We start from the raw sequence: 14748 nt of genomic DNA on the forward strand, positions 1-14748 counted from the left end.
CTCAGAAGAAACTGGTTTGTAAAAATCATGTTCAACAAAGTTATATCAAAACTTTCAAATTCATTAGCTCTTTTGGAAAACTCCCTTTGCATTGTGTCAACATTTCATTATAAATGGGCCAATAGAAATGGCCCAAAATGACAATTTCTCCTTCTCCTAGAAAATTACCATCTCAGAGATATAAAGCTTTGTTGGGTCATTTCTGGAGCGCATTTGAAAAACAGTTGTCCAACACAACAGGCCCATTTAGGAAAAGGGCCCATAAATCTACAAACATCCCATTTGAAAACAAAACAACCCCCATAAGATTGTGGAACAACAGAGAGTAACCTGACTGGGGAGACGACTCAAAAAAGAGCGCTAATACGCTTTTCATCTGTGCTGACAAGCTGCCAAAAGAGGATCCCATAACCAGCATAACCACCATAATACATTATGCAGAGCCTCTCTTAGATTTCCAGATACATCTTTGCTAAGTCAAACTAAGAAAGGAATAAATAAGAACATGCTGAGATTGACTGTGTCTGAAACCTCTGTGAACACTGAGAGGGGGACAAAGGACATGACATCCTATCCAAGAATCCACACCTGTGAGGCGACTCATGACCGGAACGAGCTCAGAAGAGGAGCAAAATATTTGCGGATGGCAAAACCACTTGTGATGACATCTGTGAATGAAATTGCTGAATGATGAACCTGTCTGCAGGAAGTCTTTCTCACAGTGGGGTTAAATTCTAGAGCGCACGTGGAACTTGTATGGTATGTGCCACAAACGAGGAATTCCATGCTGCACTATGCATGTTCATAGCAACTGTTGCAAAGCCAAGCAGAACTTTGTTAAAACATGCCGTTAAACCTAATGAGAAGTAGTAGTGCTATTCATAATTTCATTAATTTAAAAAAAAGTGTCACTTAATTAGCATCTAAGGCTGCAACTAATAAATATTTGTAAAATCATTTAGTCTCTTGAATTTTTTTCCAGATTGATCGACTAATTTAATAATTATTTTTCTGTTTCAGTGATAAATAAATTTAACCCCTTAACATTCCAGTCTTATTACATACTATGGTATATTATTCATTAATTACAGGGACTTCAATGCAAACTAAAAGAGCTTTCTTTAGGTTTATAAGTGTGTAATAAATCTTTGGGCCTGTGGCTTGGTAAAGGGTTAAATAATGGTACAAGAAACCTGAATTTAAAAATTAACCATCAAAACATTATGTTGTTTTTCTTAAGGCTATTGTTAAATGTATTTCTCATTAGAAATTGTTGCTGAACCAAAAGTATGATAGAATACAAGGAATTATAGAGTGTTGAATAAATAAAATTCCCCAAACAGGTTATAAAGTAAATTCATAAATAACTTCAATTTTGCTTTGGTTTTATAATATAACCAAAAATAATAAATAACAAAGTCATCTAATTACATAGCAGATGTTGTTTGGCAGCTACCTAATGCTGAACGTCAGGGCCAGGAAAGGAAAGTTGAGAATGGATGTTTGGTCCAGTCTGACAGGTTTGGAAGCATGTTTAGGTCTAATCCCATTTCTTATTTTTACCCCTACTGGGTCAGTTCCCATGCACATGCAGCCAAGTGTTAGGTACACACTCTTGTATTTGCTTTGCTTTAGTTTATGCTGTTTTACCTTCATAAGATATGTTGACAGCCCAGTCTCAGGAGCTTTCTGTTAGAAAGCTCTGTTATTAACTATTTATCCATGATGGATGAATTTCATCCATTCCATGCTGACATTATAGGTAGTATTGTAACATTAATAACTGTCTTATTTTACACTTCATTTAGTTAAAAGTCTATATATATATATATATATATATATATATATATATATATATATATATATATATATATACTGTACTCACTTAAAAAACATCCACAGGCCCCTAGCAGACCCACTGTGGTCCACTGTGGGGCTGTGGCCTACAGTTTGAAAGCGTAGAGTGTAGCTAATCTAAACTAGACAAGATTAAACGACAACAACCACAATACTAACATTAACTAAATTACTTGTCAAAAATGGTTAGGATTAAGTTTTAAGATGCGGGTAAGTTTAGGGTTAGGATTAGGGCCAGGGTGAGGGTTAGGCTTTGGGTAAGGTTGTGTAAGGATAGGTTTTGTGTAATGGAAGTAACATATTAACAATACATCTACTTAATGTAAGTAATATATCAACAGAACATCTACAAGATATTTACTTCAGTGTATTCAGATGCTGCACTACTGCTTCTTCACTGTATCATGTTACTGATGTGTTATTGATAATTTGTTAAGAGTTTATTAATCATCTACAAAGGACCACTCCAAATAAAATGTTACCCCAATCTGTAATAAAATGATGGGCTTCACATGCAAAAAAAAAAATTATTTTAAATGAATATGACTGTAGATATTTTGACAAAAATTTAAGTTACTGCATTAAAATGTAGCATTAGATTCAATAGGACTTTGGCCAACATTACGTAAAGCTTGCCCAACCTCGCAACAGTAGCTACATAAGAACACTTCAGTGGGCGGAGCCTGGACAGGTCAATCCTTCATCTGCCAGAAACACAAACTAAAGGGAAAATCAAAGTAAATTGCCTGTCCGTCAACAATGGGTTTAGATCATGGACAGTAATTGATATCAGATGGTAATTTACCAGTATGACGAACATGTGCATGAATAATCTGTGACCTACTGCCCTCACAAGTCTATTTTCATGGCTATTCAAAGCCAGTTTGATGCAGCCTGAAAGAATGACCAAATCAGAGATACAGGTGGTGTATATATGTGGATATTCCAGGGTACAGAGAGCTTATTGTGCAACATTACATTATGAACCCTTTATTCTCTCTTGCAGAGTGCCAATGCTCTTACTCATTTTAAGATGAAGTTATGGAAGTGTGCCGCCATCGCCTTGACGCTCTGTGGTGCTGCACTGTCCGTCTTCCTCTCTAGAATCCTGCTTCCCCTGAAAGCACCTGTTCCTCTTCACTTCGAGCGTTCATCATTTTCTTCATCATCATCATCACCACCACCGCTACCATCAACAGCATCACCTGCATCTTCTATGTCCTCAAACAGCTCCTCTTCTTGGACTGGTAGGAAGTTTCGGAGGGTCAGATCAGCGAATGGTGCCAACTCGGTCATTTCTGAATGTAAGTCGTCTTTTCTGTCAATGCCTCAGCTTGAATAATGTACTATTCTATATTTATATAAGTTTTTGTCTGTCTGTCTGTCTCTCTATCTATCTATTCTATTCTATCCTAAACCTTATAACCTATATTCCGTTTTTTGATGTTTTTACACCATTTAAAAACACCAGCCGCCCATTTTGCGAGGAATATACCAACCTAAATGGTCCAAAATTACTTGAAGAAGAAACTGCTTGCATTAACATACATCAAAGTTAAGAATGTTTTCTTTCTCTTAAATTACTATTTTGTCATTTAAAGTTATCATAGAAGAGATACGAGGTTTCGTTAAGACAGCAACACTACAGGCCCGATGTCGGTTTCGTGACAGGTTTAGGTGCAAATTAGATTCTTCTGAAACTGGTGCAGAATCCACTGTGCATGGTTTTGAAATGCAAAATGCATTATCTTCCTCATGCATTTGATGGATGGCCACCCAAACTGTGGGAAAACAGCACTAAAAGTGAGTGGAGATGTGCTGAACAGAGTCTGAAAGAACATTTACTATCAGAAAAACACTGTTTAAACTCGCAAGGCCACAAAATATACAAACTGTTGACAGTTGACAGAGAGAAACTCTGCACACTAGCAGTTGTCCAGGCTTGAACATCATTACAGCGCTGCTTGCCTCATGAGCGAGCAGTTAGTAGGCAGGGGGGCAGAGCTATTCACAGTTTGCATGAATAACTGCAGTTTCAGTAAATCAAATGTTAAATTTGGGCACACTGTAAGTGCACAATGCGGTCACATCCAGGCACATTTTGCTGTGCTAATGCCCTTGTACATATATTTTGCCCTATGCATTTATTGTACTGTATCTATGTGTTTAGAGGGTTAAAATGCTTAAAGGGGATAAATGAGATGTAAACAAAGTCATTCAGAGTGGTATGATGTGATATTATTTATTGTAGAGAAACCTACTCTTATTTCTTTCCAGTGGTGGAGCTAGGAACCAGGGGTGAGAGAGGTAGGATATTCATAACCAAATTATGTAATAACTTCCTGTGAGGGAACAAGTAGAGCCATTAAACTCTTCAGATGTCTGATTCCTATCATCACCACTGCAGGTTTCTTTGGAAGAGCCTTTCAGATTAAACCACTCTGAATGACTTTGCTTACATTTTAACCATTTCATTACGCACATACAGTTTGTTTACAAATTGGTGGAATTCCCCTTTAAGCACCATATTAGCATACATAGGCATTGTTTCCTCTTCCTTCAGTAGCGTTTTCCATATTGGATCCAGTCAATACAATAATGCAAGTGGTTCGAAGAATGCATTGTATAATTGTACAGGACGCATTGTATAATTACAGTTATGTTTCTTCTTCTGTAAGCAGAATTTGCAAGTCAATGAATATGAGATGTAAACTGATTTTCCATATGAATAGTTTCAGCGACTGAACAAATCATGCTAATGCATCTCCTGCTGACTTCCAGTAATGAGGTGATATGGAAATGAGTGCGCACACAGACTCAGGAGCCCACACACTCACGCAGCTGAGACGAATTTATGACAATCCAATTGAAAACAGTGTCCCCTGAGGTAGAGGAGGGATCAGAGAATTACTTGGGCTAAGTGGGTCAGCAGTGGCTCAGTGTGCTCTTTGGCCACCTGTCCATGGACTCTGGCACTCAGCACAACACAAACACTAAAGGCTGTGATATTAGATTCACGTTGAAAAACAATGTGTTATGTAAAGATCTGTCTTCATTTGTTCGGTTGAAAATACGATTACACTTTACTTGAACTCTGCTACATAACACTGACATAATCATGCCATAAACATGGTGTAGCTGATCATAGGATGTTATGAGTAGTCATGACAGATTATGTTCAGTAAAATAACAGGGTCATGTTACCATTATCAGTAATTGTTATGACAGATACCATAACGTTTTATGTCTGATGGCACCATCAGTTTCCAGCTATGCTGGTGTTTGTGATAATACATTTTTTGACCACTGGTTGCTAAGTAATGACTGATATGCAGCTAATCATACATTTATACTGTAACAGGAGAGCAACTAAACAAACTGGAATTATGAGAAACAGAATCAGAATACGGGTGGCGCGGTGGGTAGCGCTGTTGCCTCACAGGAAGAGGGCCTGGGTTTGATTCCCCGGCCAGGCAACCAAGGTCCTCTCTGTGTGGAGTTTGCATGTTCTCCCTGTGCCTGCATGGGTTTCCTCCCACAGGCCAATTGGACATGTTACATTGTCCCTAGCTGTGATTGTGTATGTCTGTCTCCAGGCTCCAGCACCCCCCTGCGACCCTGAGGAAGTAGCAGCTTAGAAAATGTGTGTGTGTGTAGAATCAGAATACTTTATTGATCCCAGAGGGAAATTGCAGTTATTACAGTTGCAACCATTTATGTAAAAGAATAAACACTTTAATAATGGAAAACAAAAAGAGAAATTTATAATATGTACAAAAGATTTTAATTCTTATGAATACAGTAAAGTGGCAGTGACTGTGATAATAAATATGAAACCTTGTATAAAGCAATTCAAATTATTGCTTTATACAATATTGCTATTGAGTTATTGCACACATAAAAATTATTAGCCAGATTTATAATAAGCCAGAGACAAACAGAGCACACTCCAACCAACAAGACGAAATGCTTTACAGACTGATTGGCATTCCTTGGAGTATTGGGAAAGCTGACCTGACCCTGAGATTGCAACATTTTTATAGTAAACACAGTAAAATTTCCAACATGATTTTTTTACTTCTGAGAAAATAGCAAACTACAATCACATAAAATGTTTTACTTGTAATGTTCTTTGTTCTACTCAGAACAAAGAGGCGATGGTGTATCATATGTGTGTTCATGCAAGCAAACCAAGCATATGTGTGTATATACATATATAAAATGCTTACATTGCGTTATGATTTGTGTCGTGACAACATTTTAGACACACAAACATAATATATATGGTGGTGGATGTTGGAATGACATTAGGTCCTGTTCTGATTTTTGATGATGATGATGTAATATTGCTTTATTTTAGCTAAACACATGTGAAATATTGTATGTACTGCTTAATGACTAAATGTTGGTAACCTCCCTTTCCAAAACATGTTCAGCAAGATTTAACATTTTGAAATATATATGATCTTAATTGTTCTGTGTTTCAGGAGTGAGAAAATGTGGTATTGTTTTTTTTAATGTTATATCATGAGAAATCAAGGAGAGAAAGTGAAATATCCAGTGAATGTCTTTACCATGCTGTCTGTAACAAAAAGGATGCCCTTTTTTGCAGAAGGAACTGCAGATGTTATAGCAAACTTGACATAATATCCAGGGCTTCTTTGCTTTTCTTCTTTATTTTATTTTGAATAAAAGCAGTAGGACACTCAAGGTTGTGTGTTATCACCAATAACGCCACAGCTGGAATGATCCACCTTATCAGAGCCTTGATGTTATTTGTGATTATACAGGACCTCAAGAGTTCTACTGCTTAAATGTACCATGTTAAAGCACATTTTGACATCCGAATGGTAATAGTAACACGCCACTCTTACCTCACTGGACATAAGCTTACATGACAGCATACAACATCTGCTATGGCATGTTAATAGCATGTCAATGTAGAGTCAAAGTCATGTAGTAGGCCAAGTGTCACTGTTAAAGCAAAACCTCATAAGTTGTTCCTTTTTAAATTTTGTTGACACTGTTTGAAAACACCAGCCATTCTTTACATTTTATGAACAATATAAAATAGACTATGCCCCAAATGCCCCAAAACGACTGTGAAGTCTTATCAACACATACACAACATAAAATCATTTTTCCATCTTCCATAGTCAGCATTTCAGAGATATTTTGTTATGACAGTGACAACATACTTTCAACGTCTGACAAAGCTTAAGGGGCCCATATCACGAGAAAAACGTTTGTGCCTATTCAGCCTGTGGCCATTTAGCCCCACCCACTCACACTGAAGTTATGAGGAGTGTTTCAGACCATGCTGTTTTCTGAATAAGGCATAGAGCAGCAAATCTGAGGAGATTTACATTTAATTTATATAACAGTCTTAAACAACAGATAAGAGATAAAGAGAGGTTGTGAAAAAGCACCTATAAACAACTATGACTGTTTTTTGGTGCATAAAACCATACAAACACAAAAAAGTGGACCTCGGTGGACAAAAAATAACATCAAATAAAATAATGGAATATGGGCCCATTAATGTTGCTTCTCTCACATTCCTCCCTCTGATCCACTGTAAAGACCTGTATCAGTTTGCTGATAGTGCCAATCTCCACCGCTGTTATATATAGCACAAACGCCATACCAGCACCTATCTTTACAAATGCTCTGCAATGCCAGGATGAACAGAAGTATCCGTCTTTAGCCCATGCTATTACTGGATGATCTTACAGAGGATAAGGAACAACCAAACAATGCTTAATATCAGGTCAGAAGCTTTTCTTGGTCTAGGTTAGCATTAGGTCAGTGTTATTATGCATGTAAAGGGCATGTTAAGACAAACACTAAAACACACTGCTGAAGGACCTGTGATTTATTCTGTCTGCAGATTCATTTGACGTATAGTCAAACAGCCCTCGTCAGCTAAAAACTTACAAAATTGACACCAAAGTGTAACTATGATAAATTTGTGTTCAGGTGGTCAAGGTGGGCAAATAGTCAATTTATCACATGAACAATGCATATATAAAGTTGTGAGACCGCCAGTCAAAGTGAAAATAAGATTTCATTTTGACAGTACAGGGAACAAATCTTTCTGTAAACTATAGTGTACAATTTCTTTTTATTGATGAAAGACTAGTTTAACATGTTAACATGAAAAATATACATAGAAATGCCATATTGCACTTTTCATGTTTTATGCAGGTACATTTTTCATTGATCAGGGTAAAAACTGTGTAAATGTACCCTCAAAGGCACAACAGTGGTTTGAAGGTCCCACTGTGTTCATTACACGTTTTTTTTCCCCCAATGAAAACTACATATTTGTACTTTTCCCGTAACCTAATGTTTTAAAACAGAATAATAAAATAAAAAGGCTGGAGACGACACAGGGTCTGTGGAGATAATACAACCATCACCATTTTACAGTAATATAAAAGCATGTTTAGCATGTTTGCTATCTTTTAGCTAGCTAACTAACCAGTGCTAGTTAAGAAAATATGTTGTCCCTCAGTTTAAATAATAACAGGTGCTTACATTATCAGTACAGCATGTCAAAGATTATTACATTCACAGCAAGGTTTTTTCATGATATATTTCAGAATTTGTTGTGAAGTGGTCATAGTTGTGTGTACGCTGAGTATTTTACAACAACTTTGAACATGGCTCAGCCAATCAGATTTTAGAACCGGAAAAATTTGTTTTTATAATGACCTATAATCAGCTTTTTCTTTTTTGTCCTTTTTATTTAACACTCAGTGACTGATTGAGAAGAGTGAAATGGTCTGTTTTCCTGTGAGGGTCTCTTGTTCTTCAAAATGAAATGTATAGGGTGAGCCACACCGATCCTGCCTGCTCCACGTGCCATCTTTAGTGCCATAGGCTGTTTGGTTGTTTGGTTAGAGCATCATTTATTTAAAAAGTGGATGCTTACTTAAGCTTCAGTTGTCCAGGTATCCCCCTGTATTTAGGAACATCACACACAAATAGCAGATATAATAGGGTTAGGGTTAATAGCATACACAAAAGGAAACTTAAAAGTCTGCCTAGAAAAACTTAAAACATGCTATTACTCACTCTGTAATACTTCTTTCCCTATCTGAGATTAAGATTCTGTCATAGATACTACCCTAAATTCAGGTATGTTTCTATAATATGGTTCCAGGTTCTAAAATCTGATTGCCTGAGCCACATTTGACACCATTGTAATATATTCAATGCATACACATATATCCTCCCACATGAACTAAATTCTGTATTATTGTTGCAAGTTTTAAAAACTTCACATTGTGTCTAACAACAACCCTTATCCATGGTAAAATCACTGTAGAACAGGGCCTCTCATGGCTTGTTAAGTTTATGACTTTGACAGCCATTCCGCTGTAAAGTCCTGAACTTTCAAATTAATAAGTTTATGAGTTTACAAAGATTTTAGCTAACCTTCCACTTGCTTGTGAAATGGACAACTTATACACATATACCAACACACATAAACTAAATTCTGTATTATTGTCACAAGTTTTAAAAACGGCATATTGTGTCTAACAACAACCCTTATCCATGGTAAAATCACTGTAGCCCAGAGCCTCTCACGACTTGTTACGTTTATGACTTTGTCATGAATTTGAAATGGCTGAACTTGTGGTAAACTTTGGAACTCATGAGTTTATGAGTTTACAAGGATTATTTAAAAGCACCATTAGCTACCCTTCCATTTGCTTATAAAATTAACAATTTGTCTTTGTTTGCTGTGTCCAGTCATAAACATGTTCCAGAGCTTCACAGAGGGTGAGCTGAAGCAGATCATCGCTGCACTGGTGGAGCGCAAAGCACAGAGGGACGCCAAGCAGGGCAAAAGGACTAAACGGGCCAAGAATGGCAGCAAAGTGTGCTCGCTACAGGAAGAAGAGGTAACAGTCAGCCAGCTGGGCCTAGGCTACATCAGCGACGAGACCGTTCTTTTCCGCTACTGCAGTGGAAGGTGCGAAGCCAGCCGCCGCAACTATGACATGACGCTGGCAATCTTGAAGCGCAACAGCAAACTAATCAAGGAGGACCTCAAGAAGGCCAAGCACAGACCCTGCTGCCGGCCAACCGCCTATGACAAGAACATCTCCTTCCTAGACAACCAGAGCCGATACCACACCATCCATGAGGTTTCTGCACGTAAGTGCGGCTGTGTATGATCCTTATAGAAGATGCTACAAAGGCGGGGAAGTGACACTCCATGTTGTGGAGGGGACAATTCCATGTTGTTTGATGTGATTGATGAGCTGTAAAACAGAAGTAGGTAGAAGAAGATGTAGGCCATACCTGGTATAGAATAAGTAGGGCTATAGAGGGTAAAGTTTCTGTTATGTTTCATTGCCTTTCCTGGACACTGTTCTAAAATGGAATCAGTCATTACACTGCATAAATAATGGGCTTTTCGTGAACCATCAAATTCGTCACTCAGCTAATCACGGCACACCACAACTAAGATAACATCACAAATGGAAAACATATGGAAAAAGAGATACTCCCGTATGGAATACTGCAGAGCTTTTGTCAGAAGCTGCTGTTGATCGAGCCTTTTGGACTAGCTTGAAATATTTAGTGAACGTTAGTTTCGTGGCTGCAGTACATCCCTAAATCAGTCATGCATGAGAGCTATGATCAGCCTAAAAACTCACTCTCTCTACAAGTATGGATATGCATTCTCCCACAAATTGGTTGTTTGTGTAAAGGATACCCATAAGTGCAGGCTTTACACCACATTCCCGTAACCACATGCTAACCTTAACAACACTGAGACAGTAAAAACAGCAGCACCCAGACACATCAGCACCTCAGGATGAACAGCCCTGATTGCAGATCTAGAGAAGGAGCAAAAAGAGTAGATATATATAGTTAGACCTACTGAAGATATGGATATAGAATAGCTGCAGTTCTTATGCCGTGTTTACACGTTCATAGCGCATGCAGCCATGGAAACATTGCCACGGTATCAGCATTTCCAGAGAAAATGAATGATGGTCAGAAAAGAGCTTGAGCAATGTTAATTGTTTTAGGTGGAAAAAAGTGTGAGGATGTTCTGAACTCTATATTTTGCTGTGTAATAGATGGTGCACATGGACAACAACGTTGTGTCCATGTCTCCCAAAAAAATCAAAATTATGTTAGCACATTGGTATGCCATAGTGGGTAAAATCACTGCCCTCCACAGGGTTCAATGCCCTGTGTGGGCAAGCACACCATGCTACACCAAAGAGTTTCCTTGGGCTAGACTCCTAATGCTACATTCAGCTACCTCTGAAACATGGTTAAAAATTGTCAGTCACTCTGGATAAGAGCATCTCAAAAATGCAGAGCAAATCCCAATTGTCTTCATCTGTTGCAGTTGGTATCAGAAGCAGGTAAAATTTTGCTCTGCTTTTGCTGCTGGCAGTGGCATAATTTTCTATTGCTGATCCATGGACAACAATGAAACACCTGACTTTCTGTTGACTGTCTACCATAATGTAAATACAGCCTAAGAATTACCTTTAGTAACAATACATAAAATTTCAAATACAGTTGTGTGCAAAAGTTTGGGGACCCATGGTGAAATTCAATATATCACTGTTGTTGGACGAAAACTTCGTATCTCCATTTTTGTCGTTTTTCAGTTTTTGACAATTTGAAAATACCTACTTTCCTTTATATTGTGTGTAAATGACTTGACCGTGTGAATGGACTAAAAGAAATTACTTGGAAAAAATTCTGGTTCCACTGACTTACATTTAAAGTTGCCATTTTGGAGATAAGATGTTTTGGTCCAACAATAGCAATTAAAAAAATAAAAACATAACATGGCCTGTGCAAAAAATGGCATATTTAAGTTGGCTTAACTTTTTTTTCACTTAGAAAATCAACAAAACATGTATTTAGACCAGGGTTGTTCAAACTTTTCCGTATGATTGCAGATCACATTTAAAAGACCACTTCACTTGCACAACACAGCTTTTAGAGAGAGAGTCATTTGGCATGCAAAGCTCCCATTCAAAGTGACCAAATTCATAGACAAAATGTAATGCTTTTCATCAATGGGTGAGAGAACACATAGCCAAACACATTACCTCGTCGTAAAGGCCTGGCTACCTTTTAGGAGATGGGGGAAGCCAATCCAATCAACCAAAGAGTGATCACTACAACCAAATAGTGATCATCTGAACCACTCCACGCCTACAAACAAGGCCAATATGGCAATACTGGTCTGTTACAATAGACTGATGGCTTCTTCTGCTGGAGATAAACTTACCATGTCTAGTTTAATGTAAGAATCTGTGTCCTTGCATGTCTCTTCAGGTATGCTATGCATTCTCTACAAACTCTGACACCATGCTGTCACATCTGAGCAAAGTCAGTTTAACATATATGCGCTTTAAAAGAATCGTACAGCTGTGCTCGGCCTCACCACAGCTAAACTGCTCTTCTGAGGGAACTATGAGCCATGCTTTTTCCAGCCCTAATAGAAAGCAGAATACAAAAGACATCTCCTTTTCTCATCAAAAGGACATCGAGCTGCTTTTGTGCATTGACCAAAACGGCCCTCACAGGAGATAACTGACTGACAGGGGTCTAGAAATACAGACCAGCTCTGCTGAAATGAAAAGACTGCGGGAGAGGATGGACTGTGGCTTTCACAACCTGACACTAAAAATGCTAACTCGCATAATAATCACCTCTAGCTCATCAATAAGGATGTCTAGTCTTTTCCATTGATATGCATTGATAAAAGAAGGCATAAAGCAATACTGCTGCGAGCAATAATCCAAGAATACGATTCAGTCACAGAGAATTCAACTGCATTATAACTTTGTTGTTGTATTTGACTGTGAAATCAGTGGAGGAGCAGGTGCAAGGAATGTCACCGGAGGATTGTGCCTGAGTTAGCCTCGACAAATCCATTCCATTTGTGTAAATCCTATAACAGACTACTCTAATCCACTTAACGCTTTTCTAACAGACTTGGCCAAAAACATTGAATGCTGAAGTGGACCGAACAGCAGGTCCTCTTATACGAACAGAAATGTGCTCTGTATTTAAGGGAAGTAAATGCCTTCAGTTACAGTCTTCTGTGGAACTTAATAAGATGCTTTGTATGATTTTAAGCCTCCTGAAAATCAGTTAAAGCTCCAGCCTACATGTAGAGTCTGTAACCAGTGCTCGTCTCTGGGTCTGAAACGCACTTACAGTCCAAAATTAAATCAATTTGTAAAAGCAATTCTCTAGGGTGCTATATCCTATATGTATTAAACAAATTAATGTAATTTTTCAAGATTTCTGCATAATTTTATGGATTTGGCCTAAAATATATTTTAAACAGCTTTTCATGGCAGAGAGGTGCATGCAGCACGTTGTCAGACAAAACTGTACCCAATACTTACTTTTTCAGATCATTACCATTATGTATAAAACTCAGAAGACATATGTAGGACAAGTGGTGAGTTGGGATAGTAAATAGAATGGCTATATTTGTGACATCATGACCCCTGGCTCCACTGTACATTGAATTGGTAAATTTCTCTACAATGTAGCATTTCACATAAAACCATTCTCAATGACTTTGGAAGTTTGGCTGTCAACAGGTTAAGAAGGAATGCAACACTTTTACCCCAAAATTTCTGTATAATTAAATAATATAGATAATTTCTTTGTTATAATATATAATAAAATATAAATAAAGTAATTTAGCATGGTTTGATGTCAAATGCTCCGTTCTTCAGAAACGTACAGTGTCAGAGTTGATCACATTGGTGGTGAAAGGAACCAGACATCCAAAACATTTAATGCCTCTCAAAGAAAGTTACTTCACAAAAGTAACCCTCACAGAAAGTTATTACATCAAATGGTTATGAATGCACTGACTGGTGCCAGAAACATTGTTATATAATAGATCCTAGACAACAAAACAGTCCCCAAAGAAAACTTTTTTTTTCATATTTATCAGTATTTTACCATTTACATCACACAACAATCAGAATCAGAATCCTTTATTGATCCCAGAGGGAAATTGCAGCTGTTACAGTTGCAACCATTTATATAAAAGAATAAACACTTTAATAATTTAAAACAAAGATAAAGAGAAATTTGCAATATGTACACAAGATTTAAGTACTTATGAATATAGTAAAGTGGCGGTGACTGTGATAGTAAATATCAAACTTATCAAATTTATAAATATCAAGCAGTTCAATTGATTTACATTATTGTTCCTCTGAGTTATTGCACACACAATTATTATTATTACACATACGAACAGTTTGAACACATAAAACTCACATCCCGTGTAGGTTTATTGGTTGTTTCAGACAGCAAAAATATAGCTATATTTGAGTTATAGACATTGTAATCCCTTGGTTCCTATCACCACCACTTTAAAGAGATCCCAGTCACAAAGATTTTCTACAATGTAGCATTTCATATCAAACATCTCTGAATGATCAATGTTAATTACATCTCAGTGACTGAAATGCAGAGATCTTGAAAAAGTCCAAAGACGCCCCTTTAATTAGACAGAAATTTAGAAAAATCTGTGCAGTTCCCCTTTAAGCTGGAAGGAGTTCAAAGGCACGAAAGCAACGATTAGGAATCAAACTGTGACAAAAGGGATCTTATACAGGTACATGTGTAAAATGAGCTGCTGAAAAAATTTAATGAAATGCAAAATTAATCTAATAAATAAAAGAGAATAAACAATTTAATTCTGTACATTAACAAGAATTTGCTGTCTTATTGGCTCACTGGCACGCGATGGCCCAGAAACAGATTTACAGCAGAGGAATTTTTTCAGAACTCTAATCAAGGAACGGTTGAGTGACTTCTTAAGTTAAGCCCAATCAATTAATTAGAGTAAGAGAGTGATTA

General features: G+C 37.4%; 1 protein-coding gene across 1 annotated transcript in view; it reads left to right on the plus strand.

Moving 5' to 3' along the window:
• Positions 1-11429, plus strand: part of nrtn (neurturin) — a 28151-nt gene extending 16722 nt beyond the window's left edge. Inside the window, exons 2-3 of the mRNA XM_017714250.2 lie at positions 2864-3161; positions 9619-11429. Of these exons, the coding sequence (XP_017569739.1) occupies positions 2891-3161; positions 9619-10046 (699 nt within the window). The 5' untranslated portion in view covers positions 2864-2890 and the 3' untranslated portion in view covers positions 10047-11429. The remainder of the gene's footprint in view (positions 1-2863; positions 3162-9618) is intronic.
• The last annotated feature ends 3319 nt before the right edge of the window (positions 11430-14748 follow it).

The sequence above is a fragment of the Pygocentrus nattereri genome, chromosome 15 (genome assembly GCF_015220715.1).
Source record: "Pygocentrus nattereri isolate fPygNat1 chromosome 15, fPygNat1.pri, whole genome shotgun sequence".
Classification (NCBI taxonomy): domain Eukaryota; kingdom Metazoa; phylum Chordata; class Actinopteri; order Characiformes; family Serrasalmidae; genus Pygocentrus; species Pygocentrus nattereri.